The following is a 17,254-nucleotide window of genomic DNA, read 5'->3' as shown; positions in this document are numbered from 1 at the left end:
AGGGTAAATGCCTATAAGAAATATTTCTCGTTCCGAAAAAAATAACAAAAGTTTAAACACAAGTATAAATGAAATTACTTAAAATCTTTCTAAGATAATTTGGAAACAAAATCTAGGTTGCACTTCAAATTTGGCTACAACTGTCCATGTAATCTGATTGTACTATAAATTACACAATGTGAAACATTGTACAGGACATAATCAGGAAGATATCTGATAAAGTACAGGCAGATACTCAAAGTAAATACTATGTGATCTTCATCTGTCAAGGAGAAATAACACTGAATAGATGAATATCATTTAAGTTAATATTTTACTTAACAAAATAATTTTCCTGTTTATTACTGTCATCAGTCACAACTTACCTCTACCGTTGTCAGTCACAACTTACCTCAACCGTTGTCAGTCACAACTTACCTCTACCGTTGTCAGTCACAACTGATCAATGCTGTCATCAGTCACAACTTACCTCTACCGTTGTCAGTCACAACTGATTGATGCTGTCATCAGTCACAACTTACCTCTACAGTTGTCAGTCACAACTGATCGATGCTGTCATCAGTCACAACTTACCTCTACCGTTGTCAGTCACAACTTACCTCTACAGTTGTCAGTCACAACTTACCTCAACCGTTGTCAGTCACAACTTACCTCTACCGTTGTCAGTCACAACTTACCTCTACAGTTGTCAGTCACAACTTACCTCAACCGTTGTCAGTCACAACTTACCTCTACAGTTGTCAGTCACAACTGATCGATGCTGTCATCAGTCACAACTTACCTCTACCGTTGTCAGTCACAACTTACCTCCACAGTTGTCAGTCACAACTGATTGATACTGTCATCAGTCACAACTTACCTCTACAGTTGTCAGTCACAACTTACCTCTACAGTTGTCAGTCACAACTTACCTCTACCGTTGTCAGTCACAACTTACCTCTACAGTTGTCAGTCACAACTTACCTCTACAGTTGTCAGTCACAACTGATCGATGCTGTCATCAGTCACAACTTACCTCTACCGTTGTCAGTCACAACTTACCTCCACAGTTGTCAGTCACAACTGATCGATACTGTCATCAGTCACAACTTACCTCTACAGTTGTCAGTCACAACTTACCTCTACCGTTGTCAGTCACAACTGACCTCTACCGTTGTCAGTCACAACTGATCGATGCTGTCATCAGTCACAACTTACCTCTACCGTTGTCAGTCACAACTTACCTCTACCGTTGTCAGTCACAACTTACCTATACTGATTTCAAACTCTACTGGTGCATCAATTGCACTGACCATCGTTGCATTGAGGAACGTTGCATGAAGCTTGTATTTCCTCCTCCTCATGAATTTCTGCCAATAAACATATTGCATCAGTAATATTAATCAGTATATGATATATAAATTTGATATTCACTTGAATTTCAAAATTTTAAATGGCAAGAAACATCAAGTGTCACAGTGAACATAGCCATGAACATTTCCATAGCTTACCAGTAGCAGTTAACATTTCCATAGCTTACCAGTAGCAGTTAACATTTCCATAGCTTACCAGTAGCAGTTAACATTTCCATAGCTTACCAGTAGCAGTTAATCAGTAAAATCTTCAATTTTCCAGCTGAACTTATATCAACTTTTTGAAAATATGTCACATACATGATTCGTTAAATTTTTGTCATATCACTCTTATGTGTTAAGGCAAAAAGGAACAATGTGAGATGTGTACTTATGGAGTTGTAAGCATTTTAAGAACTTGCTCCACAAACTTTAAAGTGAGTTTTCACCTGTACATGGAGAACATCACTTTCTTCCCAACATTGCTCTCACCTGTGTACAGAGGACATCACTTTCTTCCATACTTCATTATCACCTGTCCACAGAGAACAACACTTTCTTCCATGATTCATTCTCACATGTCCACAGAGAACATCACTTTCTTCCACGATTCATTCTCACCTGTCCACAGAGAACATCATCACTTTCTTCCATACTTCATTCTCACCTGTCCACAGAGAACATCACTTTCTTCCATACTTCATTCTCACCTGTCCACAGAGAACAACACTTTCTTACATACTTCATTCTCACCTGTCCACAGAGAACATCACTTTCTTCCATGATTCATTCTCACCTGAACACAGAGAACATCATCACTTTTTTCCATGATTCATTCTCACCTGTCCACAGAGAACATCATCACTTTCTTCCATGATTCATTCTCACCTGTCCACAGAGAACATCACTTTCTTCCCAACATTACTCTCACCTGTATACAGAGGACATCACTTTCTTCCATACTTCATTCTCACCTGTCCAGAGGACAACACTCTCTTCCATGATTCATTCTCACCTGTCCACAGAGAACATCATCACTTTCTTCCACGATTCATTCTCACCTGTCCACAGAGAACATCACTTTCTTCCACGATTCATTCTCACCTGTCCACAGAGAACATCATCACTTTCTTCCACACTTCATTCTCACCTGTCCACAGAGAACATCACTTTCTTCCATACTTCATTCTCACCTGAACACAGAGGACATCACTTTCTTCCATACTTTATTCTCACCTGTCCTCAGAGAACAACACTTTCTTCCATACTTCATTCTCACCTGTCCACAGAGAACATCACTTTCTTCCATGATTCCTTCTCACCTGTATACAGAGAACATCACTTTTTTCCATGATTCATTTTCACCTGTCCACAGAGAACATCATCACTTTCTTCCATGATTCATTCTCACCTGTACACGGAGAACATCATCACTTTCTATGTCCTGTACATTAACCTCTGGTAAAGCACCCAACTCGGTAGTCAACTCCACTAAAGCACGTCCCCTGTAGGCTACACCTGTGCCCTGTAATAAACAGTCATTTGTCAGTTTAATACAGAATGGGATTAAACAATGTGATCCATAAGTTGATTGGTCAGTCTATCAAAAAGTATTGACTGGTCAGTGAACTACATAGAGTGATGATTTGACATTTGCATAAGTGAGCTATCTTTATCTCTTGGGAAAGACAAATTTACATTTTTAAGTAAACATGGACATGTACCTGTGGGAGAAACAACATACATGTAGCTACATACCTTTCCTTCATTTAGGTCCTCATACTCATTTGGCAGATCTGAATATTCTCTGGTTGACCCATAGAAATTAATAAAGCAGGGGCCAAACGTTGGTAGGAAACCTAGAAAAAAAATTGTTCAATGGTCAATTTAGGTAATATTGAGATTGTTTATATATTTTCTACAATAATAAAAAAGGGATTATTATTTCAATAAACATTTTATAAAATTATCGATATGTTTGTAACAGCAAATATTTCTCACAAAAAGTAATTTAAACTTTAAAATGAAACAAGAATGATTACAACCTACAAACATCTGTCGGATACATGATCTAACACTGTACACATGTCATGTTATGAAAAGTTTCCATGATACAAAATAATAGATAAAAAAGTAATTAATTATTACCAACAATTTTGTACAAATTTTTTCTCTGAAATTTGAATAAAATGAAATCAATAGAAATTCAAACAAAACAATAGTTTAGAAAATATTTCTTGAATAATAATGTTCAAACTTTTTATCTAAAATTCAAATTAAATGAAAGTTGTATATACCAGGGATTTCTTGACAGCTGAATCCTATAAATCATAATCACAGAAAAGGAAGATGTTTACTGATAAAACGAATCCCAAGGAAGTGAAAAGTCAAAACATTCATGACAAAGTAAAAATAATATGGTTATCGTTCATCTTCTTTGTGGTGTGCTGAAGTAATGTTGATGCAACCATGAGGAAATCTCATGCCACAAACTCAGAAATCACATATCACCCAAAGAATCATAGAGACAGAAAATTACTGATATATCACGATGCTTAAACTTGATAGTCATTCACAGTATAATTCAAATAAGTGCTTATTTCCTCTGAATCAGAAAGTAAATCTTTATCCTCCAAATTAACTTATATATAAATGTTCTAAATCAATATACACAATATAAATGACTTCTGTTTTCATTAATACGATGTATATATCATTACTGTGACAACTTATCTGGAAAGGTTAACATGATTCAGTATTGCCAAACAACTACACAGCAAGTATTTTTGTGATACCTATACATCAACTAGGATCCAAAGTTAACAGTATGCTACAGGTGCCTAAAGGATATTTCTTCTGAAAAGATATCCACGACCTATACTTTACAATCACATCTAACAAGACAATTCTATTTAACCTTATTATAAAAGTGTATTTTACCCACAGGTAAGTCAGGTCTAAATGGTGATGATAATTTGATATCAGTACATAAAATTGATCTATAAATCAGTTTAAAACAGACTAATCCATAAACAAGGCTGAAGATAAAATCAGGGATGTCCCTGTTTTATGTTTAGTACTCTACTGTAAACAGGTGGATAACAAAAGCATAGTTTTACTAAAATAAAAAAAACAAAAGTATTGTTATGTTACTTGAGACAACAACCCAGACACCGTAAATTGAAAAACAGACTCAAAATTAAATGCAAAATAATTTACCATCCTCCATACTCTCTTTGTAAACGATTGTAAATGAAAAATTAGATTTGTTAAAAACAATGTCTGTTAAAGAAGAAAATGTAAATGATGCATATGAAAATGAGAAATTATTTAAAACAGATACAATTTTTCATACATTTGAAATACCAAAATAGTATTTGTTACAAATTAAATGATAGAAAACCCGACCAAAGAAAGACAACTCTGTTGTTACATATATTGACACTAGATTATCCAGACCTTGAGCTAATAACATAGCTGCTACAGGCTCAATCATGTTAAAACACATAACAGTTCAGTGTATCCATTTTTTACAAGCGTAATATATGTTTCTACATTAACTATAAACCATCAAGTAATAATTAGGTCACTGACTATCTCACTAATCTATGAATTCTTATGAGATATAAATATCTAATTATTCTAAAAAAATCAATAAACAAAACTTTTGCAGCTATCTTGATGAAACCTTTTTTTCTTTGTACATAGATTTCCCTTACTGTAACATTCACATACTGTAGGCTATTTAATGATCACTTATTGGTGTAAGTCACATGGGAATCACAAGGGAAAGTATTAAATCTCTTTGAAATTCTTTAGAAGTATTGTGTGATGTAAGGAAAAGACAGTGAGGTGGGGAAAAAATGAAAGTCAGATACGCTGAATTAACGAATGAGTACAGTCAACAAATTCATCAGTGGCTAGATATGACAAAAGTATGTAATGATTAAATTAGTAACATAATATATTATACAGCACTATAAATAGGTATAGAGATATAGAAGTCAAGCACACAACGAAAAAAAAAAGAATTCTACAAAGGGACATAAATACCCTCTTCTCCTGCACTCGATATGAGAGATATTGGAAGAAACGACGTTCCAACCGGGTCATCATTACCTATGCGATCCCTGGAGGTCAGAAGGCAGGACAGAAAGTAGGAATACATTAATATATTGTAATGAAACTGAAATATTAATGCATATTATAACATGGTCTGGCCACTAGATATACTGATTAAACATGAGTATATATTAAGTTTATTAGTCATTTGTTAGTTTTTAACAGGATTGATTAAAACATCTGATTTTAGACACATACATCGGACTCCCCTCTGAACAACAGTGCTACAACCATGCTACCATTGTACAAAAGACCATCGCAGTACTAATCTTCAAGTGCTATTAGTACACACTTCTACATAACTAAATGTTCTGATCTGAAACAGCTTTGTTAGAGTGGCATCATCAGAGCAGTGATCTGATTCATCTCTGCTCTTTAGTTAGAGTGATTCTGAATTATTTAGCGCTGTTCAGTGAAGTGTTAAAAAGCCAATAGCTTGCCGAGAAAGCATAAAATAAATCTCACCTATTGTTGGTACAATAACCATTGAAAAATAAATCATCTTTCATATGTCACAGTACGAGCAACTTTAGTGTTCATGTCACTGACACAGATATACAGAAACATGGCTGTTCTGACAATCCATTACATTGCTGGTAAACCATAAACACAAAACTTCTGTTTTTGTATCACAATATTTTTTTTGATTGTTGATTTAGACAAAATGTCTGATTTCTATATGCTGAACAGAGCTGAACCTAGAGACTGTAAGAAACCACTATGTCTTGATAAGTAATGACCTATGTATATAATGAGCGCATTCTCAAAAAAATTGCTATCACACTGGCTTGTTAATTGAGAATGGATATACATGTAGTAAGCAGGATTGCATTGAAAGAAAGCTGAATGGTGTTGCGACTGAGGTGGTACAAAATAAATCTAAATGTATAGAGAATGAATGATAAAGGAAGGTGTTACACAGTAGTGGAATATGGAAGGATTTATGAAAGGAGTGATTTGTTCCAAGTCTGAAGACCGCCACCAAGGTAACATTCGTTACAAGACAAGAACGAGGAATGGCAATGGTTACCATGGAAACCAGCATGCTATATTGGTCAAACAGAAATCTCACATTTCCATTATTGTCTTTTGAAATCAGAAATCAACAACAAAGAGCAACATATTTTCCTCAAATGATCCTTTTTATTTACAATTAAATGTCATTTCATTAGATTTCTACTTTAGAGTAGTGCTGGTGTTTGGGTCATAGAAATATCGCAATGAAAAATAAAACTCACAGTTAAAGTCAAGAGTTTCTGAACAAAGTGCAATAAAGGAAACTTCTGTGTACGATATCTGTTTGACCAGTTCTTGCCTTTAAAGATAATGGTGAAAACCAACCCTGTTCCCCTGCTGCGTTCTGTGAGATGAGAGGAACTCTGAGTGTGCTTGAACAGATTGTATCGTCTTCACTGATCCGGTCCCTACGGTAACGTAACCGTCAAATACACAGTAATATGTGCTAAACATGCCAACAACAACTAAAAATAGGACTCACAATGACCTTGAATGAACATTTTGGGTTGAAACATTCTTTGGAAACTATATTTAGTTCTACTCATTACTTTAATATTGCCCCCTACCATCTGATAATGAATCTGAAATACATGTTGTTAACCCAGAATTATGAAGAATCGATAACGGTATCAATATGACCTTGACTTTTGGACATTGTAATAAAATTACATGTAAGATTTAGATATTCATTTATCATAAAAACATAATTAAAGCAATTAATACAGATTAACTCATGATCAAAACTGAATATTTATCCTGAAATTGTAAGTTAAACCAAATTGCCACCAGACCATGAACTCTGATCTGAACCAAATGTTTTGACCTTGGCTTATAATCAAATCTTAATGTCAGACCTTGACCTATTATCATATCCTAATTTTTGACCTTGAACTATGATTCAATGCCAATTTTTGACATGTACTTCAGTTTAGAACCCAACATCTGACCTTGACCTATGATAGGAACCCAATATTTGGCCTTGACCTATGATCAGGTCCTATGTTTGACGTATAATCAGAATCCAACCTATCTGACCTTGACTTATAATCAGATCAAAATGTTTTTACCCTGACTCTAACCTCCTGTATACTATAAAAGCACTAACACTTGACATATGATATATACATTGTGAGTCCTACTGTGAATCTGCAATGAAATGTGACTTAACAAACAAGCAAAGATATAGTTGCAATCAGAAAATCAAAAGTATTTTTTTCTGAAGCCACACAATGCATTAGTGAAGAAATTCTATAGTAAAAGAGAACAGTGAAACAAAGTTTTAAGATTTTTTATAACAAATCAATAAAATATGCTATTGAGAGCTTTGTGGCTGTAGATAAACTATCTACTTAGCAGCAAATAACACATCTATATTGCATACAAAATCCTACTTTATCCTTTAGTATTCATTTCCTACAAGTTTTAAGTAATTGAAGTACATCTGTGTTATAATCTTGTTTCTCAGTATATCGCATGAAAGCTGATATGTTAAAGAAGAGACTGTAAGGTTTTCTGCTTTCTGTGACCTATAAACAGGCACTTTAACATCATCACTCGGGATAAAGCTTGTGTTAATCTGGTCATTGGTCTGAATACTGGGTAGATTTAGTTTGACAATCATCACTGTGATAAACAAGTATTACATTTAATTTGTCACGAGGGAAAAAGTGCATGTGTCAACAGTTTTCCTGGTCTCTAAGTGAAATGTCAACATGCAGGTATGTTAAGTTTATCTCATTTCTAAGAGTGAACTCTTCAGGCAAAACAATTCAAATGATTTCATTTAATCATATTTAACAGAGACAGGAATAAATACAGGTATGTCACATTTACAACATTTATTGTAATAAGTAAAGCTACATTAAGTTTTTCTCATCCCTAGGAATAAATAAAGATATGTTCAGTTTATCTTAACCCTTGGAATAAATAGATATGTAATGTTTATCTTGTCCTTTGGAATAAAGTAAGATATGTGAAGATTATCCCTGGACTAAGTATAATTATTACTGCCCTGACTCCATCGTTGAGTTTGCCTGTTAATTACCAATACCGTTAGTAAATCTGGATCACCTTTTTAAAAAGTCAAAGCATGATGCTTAACAAAGTATCTGTGGGGAGGGGGAGGGGGGGGGGTTGGTTCTATAGCATCTCATGCTGATGTGTAGAGGGAGAGCTGCATGCGACCAGCCTACTCACTAGTCGAGCAGTGGCAAGCTAGCATGCCATGTTATAATAACTGATGCTAGGTATTTTTCTGACAGCCAGATTTAGTCACTGTTTTGTTTACCACTGTTAAGACCTGAATTGTCTGTCTGTAAATTGACAGTCAAATCACTGCTCTCACAATTAGTCCAACACTTTGTAAAAAGCCATCAGTAATCAGAGAGATGTGATATATAGATAAAGAATGGCTTAATATTTACATGGTACCGACCTAGATATAGGCCATTACAGATCTAACCAACTGCTAAAGGACCGGTCTTATCAGTGATCAACTACAGTACCTATTTAATGAATATCAATCAACAATGGGAAACAGCAGTCAGTACTTTAGTTTAGGGAGATCACATAAACAGTGGTGGTATGTCAATTTAAACCCAAGGAAAGTGAAACATGATTATAACCAGTACCATGAATATAATCACACTGATAACATAATTATAATCACAAAGGTTTAATGATAATAATTACAAGTAATATTTATAACCACAGGTAATATAATTATAATCATAAAGGTTACATGATTATAATCACAAGTAATATTTATAACCACAGGTAATATAATTATAATCATAAAGGTTAATTGATTATAATCACAAGTAATATTTATAACCACAGGTAACATGATTATAATCACAAAGGTAATATGATTATAATCACAAAGGTAGTATGATTATAATCACAGGTAGTATTTATAACCACAGGTAATACAATTATAATCAGAGTTGATATGATTATAGTCACAGGTAATATTTATAATCACAGGTAATATAATTACTGCAGTATCTATCCTGATATATCAACGATAACTAAAGGATTATAATCCCATTCATAACCATATCACTGTTGTCCTGTATGTGTTATGGAGTAAAACTATGTTAAGGAAGGAAATCTACATCTAACTCCAGATAAGTAATGAGGACATTATACAGATCATACTAAATCCTAGATTCTACAAGGGTAAGAAGTCTACGGACTAATTAATACAACTTATAACACTTAACTAACCCTTCTTTGTTTGTTGAATATTTTCAGTATTTTCCACATTTAGTGAAAAAGTCTTAAAATAATCTAGTAATAAATTCATCTCTACAAATTGTTATCTTCTACATATACACATATGTATGCATTTTTGAAACATTCAATCCTATTTATCAAATCAAATCATCACTGTATAAACAACATATATTGTAATTAAACCTAGACAGAAATAAATCACATCCAACATCAACAACACCAACAGAATGACTTTTATCACACTGGTCTTAAAGCAACATTTGTACAGGTTTACATTTTATGAAATATGGTGTTCCTGGTGTGTTGAGAATGATTTAAATGGTTTCCCAGTATCAAGTCTACAGAAGATATCTATATACAGATGTTTTAAAAAGGAATCATGTTGTATAAAATGTGCTGCGGGCAAAAGAGAGTGTTACATGTAATCCCCCTGTGTTCCAAAGCATCAAATGCTGAAATCTAAAGCGAACCAATGATCATCTAAAGGTGTATTGTGCAATCAAGGTTAAAAAATTGGAATAAAAATTGAGCAAAATTAAATTTCTCCAAAATTTGAAACCAAAAGTAAACAAAGCAAAATAACATTTTATAAAGTGCTGAATATAAGCATAATTTAGGTCAAGACACCTCCTCATCCAAACAGTACATATATATATATAGGAAATATGACAATGGGAAATGGTGGAGCACCTCTCAATAACAAATGGTAACAACGGGCAATAACTCTTATTATAATTGTGTATAAATCTTTACATGCCAGGAGTGAAAACCAAAAGATTAACTGATATAAGCTAAAGAATTTTGATATAAATCTAAACACAGGGATAGAAGAAATCATAACCAGAAGAATATTCTTAAACACATAGAAATGTTGCTTTAAAACAGAAGTATAGACAGTGTAAATAAAACAAATTACTTGTCGCTTAAAATGACACAATATTTAAAAAAATAAATACAACAAATTTAACAAGATATGTAAAAACCAATTATATACATACCAATCTTTAACGCTAAATTTAATGCGCTCACACATTGATGGGAACTACAACAGAGATACAAAAACAAGTAATACGGGGTACTCATGTATAATATACTAAATTAATCAAGATATTAAAGATTTCCTTTCAATTCCAAAGTTTCCCAGTAAATGTAGATTTGAAGAAATCTTTTTCTATCTTAATAAACATGAGATGAATGACAGTGTAAGTATCAAAGATTTAAATAGACTTCACGATAAAATAACCTAAATTATGATAACTTTCTATTTCACTTTCAAAACAGACTTAATATGCTTTAGAATGACCAACTGTGATGTGAAAATTACAACTGTTATGCCTAATGATGCAAGGAAAATGCTTCTATATCCATATCTACATTAGAGCAATGAAGTGATCTGTATCAGATACAGGAAATGCGTATCTCGTTTCTCAGGTATATTCCTATGTCTGGTTGTAATCATGGTAGATTTTGTTTTAATTTGTATGGTAATATCTCTTTAAGTTCTGTAAGAAATTGAATCTCATTCACAATATGTAGTAAAAAGTACCTGAAGTCCAAGACGCAACACCTGGTTCCAGTCGGGATGATCATTGGAGTACATAATTTTTGAATGAACCTGTAGATAATACATACAAAGTCATTCAAATATGTCAGACAATGTCATACAAATAAGTCATACAAGGTCATACAAATATATCATACAAGGTCATACAAATATATCATATAAATATGTCATACAAAGCCATACAAATATGTCATACAAAGTTATACAAATGTCATACAAAGCCATACAAATATGTCATACAAAGTCATACAAATATGTCATACAAAGTCATACAAATATGTCATATAAAGCCATACAAATATGTCATACAAAGTCATACAAATATGTCATACAAAGTCATACAAATATGTCATACAAAGTCATACAATGTCATACAGACATGTTGTTCAACTATTTCTTTTTATAACATCCATTATAACATTGTGCTTATTTTTTCATCTTAATCCTCTAACTTTGTATCTTTAAGACTGACATGATAAAACAAGCACACAGATATTTTCAAACTTTAGCCAAGTATTCTGATATTGAAGTACTGGGGAATCTTATCAAAACAGTAAGAGACTATCAATGTAAGACATAAATATCCACTAATTTTATATACAAATATTTCCAATAATAAGTTAAGTGTAACCAAAAGGTATAAGATATTGTAACTAATCAGTAAATTTCCTATAGTTCCTGATAATTTCTACTCATATTTTCCCAAAAACTTAGTAAAGTGTGACCCAAGTATATCAATTTTTGCTTACCTCCTTTCCAGCAAATGAGAAGACAAAGTAGGGATCAACCAGCTCTTTCTGTTCTTCTCCAATACCAAACACCTTTTTGACTCCCTGGAGGAAGGCTGGGTCCACTGAAGGTCAAACATAGGTCATGCCATTGTTAGGTAGATTGTCATTGTCAATCTAGGAATCTAGGTAAGTATGACGAGTAGCAAGACTGGATTTCTATATTACAGAAAACCATTTATAACCACAGGAAGATGAAAATTGTATAGGGTAAAGATATTACATAAAGTACTCACCGTCTACGTTTTACAAAATTCCAATTAATACAAAAATCTTTTTAGGCTTACAAAGTATTGAATACAAACATTTTACCACATTTCCAAAGCTTTATATCAGAAAAAGGAAAACCATTGAGTGTCAAAATCTAATAACAGGGATGCAAAAACTGTTGATAAGTTCAAATTCTTTACTCAACTTTGAGATTTTTAGCTTTTCAGCATACTCTTGAAGAGTTTTAAACAAACCCTAGCAGAGTTTTCAGCCAACCCTAGCAGAGTTTTCCATATGGTTATACTGTACTCACTCCTAGGAATATCTTCTGCTCCGAACAATTTTAGTGTAAAAGTGGCAGGTCTCAGCTGAACTCCAGAAGGTCGCAGAAGGTTACTATGGAAACCAATATATATCAGTTTAGTTTATATTCCATCACAACAATCTTTGTATAAAGAAATAAAAAGAGGACAGATATCTACTCCATAGTTTTTATGAAACTGAATTCAGACTCAATTTTCTTTAAATTTTTTAATTTCGATAAGAAATCGAAAGATATTTTTATATAGGATCAATGATCAATGTAAAGGCAGTACAAATTTCTGGAGAGTATAAATATCATCCATCCAGATGATTTAACAAAGAAACTCTCTAGAATATTAAGTCTGGATCAATACCTTTCAATATCATCACTTTCATCCTTTCCACTGGCAGCTTTGAAACTCTGAAATCAGAACATGTATGTAATTAAAACCTATGATGAATTAAAAATATGTAGATTTATATTGGGATGTAAACAAAAATTTTTCATCATTATTTCATAATTAGTGTAAAGAGAACAATGAAAAATGAGTATTACTAAGAAACAGTTATGATTCTGTTGTAGACCATCAATGTTTGTAACTAACGTTCAGTAATCTTAGATTTTGACATAATAATAGTCAAACACAACAATGTACACTGAATTTTTATATTACCGCACTTCATCCTCTGGTCCTATAACACAGGTAAAGACTTTGAGGTAACCTTTGGCCCCAGTCTAACAGAGCTATGTATACAGATTTTTTATATTACCGGTGCTTCCGCCTGGTCCTATAACACAGGTAAAGACTTTGAGGTAACCTTTGGCCCCAGTCTAACAGAGCTATGTATACAGATTTTTCATATTACCGACGCTTCGTCCCCTGGTCCAATAACATAGGTAAAGACTTTGAGGTAACCTTTGGCCCCAGTCTAACAGAGCTACGTATACAGATTTTTTATATTACCAGTGCTTCGTCCCCTGGTCCTATAACACAGGCACAGACTTTGAGGTAACCCTTGGCCCCAGTCTAACAGAGCTATGTATACAGATTTTTTAAATTACCGGTGCTTCGTTTCCTGGTCCTATAACACAGGCACAGACTTTAAGGTAACCCTTGGCCCCTGTCTAACAGAGCTATGTACACAGATTTTTATATTACCGATGCTTCGACCCCTGGTCCTATAACACAGACACAGACTTTGAGGTAACCCTTGGCCCCAGTCTAACAGAGCTATGTGCACAGATTTTCATATTACCGATGCTTCGTCCCCTGGTCCTATAACACAGGCACAGACTTTGAGGTAACCTTTGGCCCCAGTCTAACAGAGCTATGTGCACAGATTTTCATATTAACGGTGCTTCGTCCCCTGGTCCTATAACACAGGCACAGACTTTGAGGTAACTTTTGGCCCCAATCTAACAGAGCTATGTGCACAGATTTTTATATTACCGGTGCTTCGTCCCCTGGTCCTATAACACAGGCACAGACTTTGAGGTAACCTTTGGCCCCAGTCTAACAGAGCTATGTGCACAGATTTTTATATTACCGGTGCTTCGTCCCCTGGTCCTATAACACAGGCACAGACTTTAAGGTAACCTTTGGCCCCAGTCTAACAGAGCTATGTGCACAGATTTTTATATTACCGGTGCTTCGTCCCCTGGTCCTATAACACAGGCACAGACTTTGAGGTAACCTTTGGCCCCAGTCTAACAGAGCTATGTGCACAGATTTTCATATTACCGATGCTTCGTCCCCTGGTCCTATAACACAGGCACAGACTTTGAGGTAACCTTTGGCCCCAGTCTAACAGAGCTATGTGCACAGATTTTTATATTACCGGTGCTTCGTTTCCTGGTCCTATAACACAGGCACAGACTTTAAGGTAACCTTTGGCCCCAGTCTAACAGAGCTATGTGCACAGATTTTTATATTACCGGTGCTTCGTCCCCTGGTCCTATAACACAGGCACAGACTTTAAGGTAACCTTTGGCCCCAGTCTAACAGAGCTATGTGCACAGATTTTTATATTACCGGTGCTTCGTCCCCTGGTCCTATAACACAGGCACAGACTTTGAGGTAACCTTTGGCCCCAGCCATAGTGTCACTGGCATCACTGAGTAATAGCCACTTGTTGATGAGGGCATGTCTCTGTTCTATAAACACCATCCCAATATCACACTGCAAACACAATGGTGATTATTTTAAAACAAGTCCTGAACATGTATATTTACAATATCTAAGCTGCATTAACAGCTGTTAAGAAATCCTCCATTTAAAAGAGTTCTAAAAAATATATGGATCTGCATAGTGACTTGGTATTATATCTGACACTCTTAAGTCCACAGACAAAAGACCACTTCAAAACTGATGTTAACGTCTAACTTTATGATAAAGTAAGAGTATAATATAGTAAAAAGTCTGCTATTGAATGTTTAATGACTTGTTTTTACTTAAACCTACTTTCCTGTAAACAAAATTCCATTAATGATATACATACATACCTTGAATGAGCCAATTAATGCATCTGACCGAAGTCGCCGGGAGTTGAACACCTACAAAGTAAAATGTGACATAATGTGTTAAATGAGACATCAGGTGTGATGTAAAACTGAACATCTGACTGAAGTCGCCGGGAGTTTAACACCCATGAAGTAAAATGAGACATCAGGTGTGACGTAAAACTGAACATGGAGACAACAATGTCACTCAGCATTCAACTACTAAAGGCATTTATGTCTTCTCCTGGTGATTACCAAAAACATTACATTCGGCATTATCTGTTAATCTTTTTTTACAATTTTTGCAAACTGCTAAACAGCCTTCTAAAGGTGATCTAACAAGGCAGATGGCAGACGACTGTATCTGGAATGACAATAAAACTCACATATTTATTTATCGTAGTGGAACATTACGAACTAAATTAATATTAAAGTAACAAAATAGACCTTACCTGGAATTCTATGAGCTCATCAAACAGTTCTGCTGGCGAGCAGTGAAAGTTAAAGAAGAAAGATTCGTTGAAGTAGGGGCTGTTTGTTGATTTTTTGACACGTGTCTGCTTTGTTTGATTGTAAACAGTCACTTTAGTCACTGGTTGTATGTTGGCACCCTGGAGCTGTCGTGCCTCGATGATCTTCACTCGCACCTGTAAATAATTGGTTTTTGAGACAAACTTCATTTTCTTTCCATGTCCTTACATGGGCGCAATGTAAACAGATAATTATTTATTCAAATGCCTCCACTAGGATTCGAACCTGGGACCTATGGTTTACATGTCTTACATCCAACCTAGGACCTCTCGTTTATTAGTATGACACTCAACCCATCAAGCTACCATGAAGATTTATCTAGCCCAGCAGTGAATTACAGCTAGTATTCACCAGAGTTACAAGAGGACCCTTAATACAACATAAACCAGTACCATTACTTGACAAGCTATATAAATAGTAACAGTGACCTTGACATTGTCCTTGGCCCCTAAAACACAAATGCACCTTTTTGAAGTATTTGCATATTTGACAGCAGTTTTAAGTTTAATTACAATGAAAACAGAAACGAGAGAGATAATGATCCAAAAGAGGACGGAACACCATGAGAATGGTGGAGACAGGACATATATGGGTGACAATTGTACCATAGACCTCCCCATGAAGGCATGAAAAGAACAAAGAATTTCTATTGAGTATTTAAATCTAGAAATTAATTACATTTTTCTATTATTTTTTTCATCTGTCTAACTTTTTGAAAGCATGTAGATCAGTGACAGAAAGCCTAGTGAGGAAAAAGCTGGACAATATTAGTTTTCTGTGACTGATGAAATATGATCTTGAACAGAATTACAGATGATAGGTATAACGTAATGTATTTCAATTATTCCACAAGTTCAAATGATTACATAAGTATAAGATTTTCTTGACAACAAACAATGGTTTTATTGATATTAGACATATGTTACCTAGGCCACTGTTGGTTGACGTCATTCGTCAATGATGCACAAAAGGTGGTCAATAACACCACAATACTTCGTCAATTATCTTAACAAGTACATCAATACATAGGGAAGCTTCAACCGTCACCCCTGAATTCCATTTAATGACAAGTTCTTACTGAAAATTTGGTGTATTCTAAGTAAGTTTTAATCTCACAACACTTGGTCAGGAGTTGTACTTAACAGGACTCCCTATAAGAAAGTCTTGATATTAGATCAATAGATCTTCAGTAGTTTTATTAATTCTGTGATGAAATATTGCAACAAATTGCAGTATGATAACACTAATCAATGCCCCTAAAAACAAAACAATCCTGTCACATCTGTAGGCAAACTAAAATAGACTTATCAGTATAAAAATCAGGACCACTGTACAGAATAGTTTTTATGTTAAGATTAAATGCAGATGTGATCTCTATGGACTCATCCCAAAGGTTTAATCATGGTGTTTATCATAATGATATCTCATCTCTAATATTATGCAATTTTTCATGAACCAAATTATTTATATCATTTAAAAATCCATGTCAACCTCATTTTGGCCATTTAATTTTCCTAATCAATCCAAAATTCATCTAGAAATACTGATAACAAATTTTCATTGTCAAAATCAAAGATGGCTGCCTGTCAGCTATTTTGTTTTTCTTAAACAATCCCAAAATCAAAGGGAACAACTATGGACATGGAAAACA

General features: G+C 34.3%; 1 protein-coding gene across 1 annotated transcript in view; it reads right to left on the bottom strand.

Moving 5' to 3' along the window:
- LOC132556223 (myoferlin-like) overlaps positions 1–17,254 on the bottom strand; it is an 81,430-nt gene that overhangs the window by 43,664 nt on the left and 20,512 nt on the right. Inside the window, exons 7-18 of the mRNA XM_060220616.1 lie at positions 15,525–15,719; positions 15,076–15,126; positions 14,606–14,752; positions 12,947–12,993; positions 12,583–12,665; positions 12,021–12,124; positions 11,254–11,322; positions 10,706–10,749; positions 6,795–6,877; positions 3,090–3,190; positions 2,743–2,856; positions 1,250–1,349 (exon numbers count right to left, since the gene is read on the bottom strand). Coding sequence (XP_060076599.1) covers positions 1,250–1,349; positions 2,743–2,856; positions 3,090–3,190; positions 6,795–6,877; positions 10,706–10,749; positions 11,254–11,322; positions 12,021–12,124; positions 12,583–12,665; positions 12,947–12,993; positions 14,606–14,752; positions 15,076–15,126; positions 15,525–15,719 — 1,138 coding nt within the window. The remainder of the gene's footprint in view (positions 1–1,249; positions 1,350–2,742; positions 2,857–3,089; positions 3,191–6,794; positions 6,878–10,705; positions 10,750–11,253; positions 11,323–12,020; positions 12,125–12,582; positions 12,666–12,946; positions 12,994–14,605; positions 14,753–15,075; positions 15,127–15,524; positions 15,720–17,254) is intronic.

This window comes from Ylistrum balloti, unplaced genomic scaffold (genome assembly GCF_031769215.1).
Source record: "Ylistrum balloti isolate Yb309-2 unplaced genomic scaffold, AGI_CSIRO_Ybal_v1 Utg370554, whole genome shotgun sequence".
Taxonomy (NCBI): Eukaryota; Metazoa; Mollusca; class Bivalvia; order Pectinida; family Pectinidae; genus Ylistrum; species Ylistrum balloti.
This window is presented reverse-complemented; position numbering and strand designations above follow the sequence as displayed.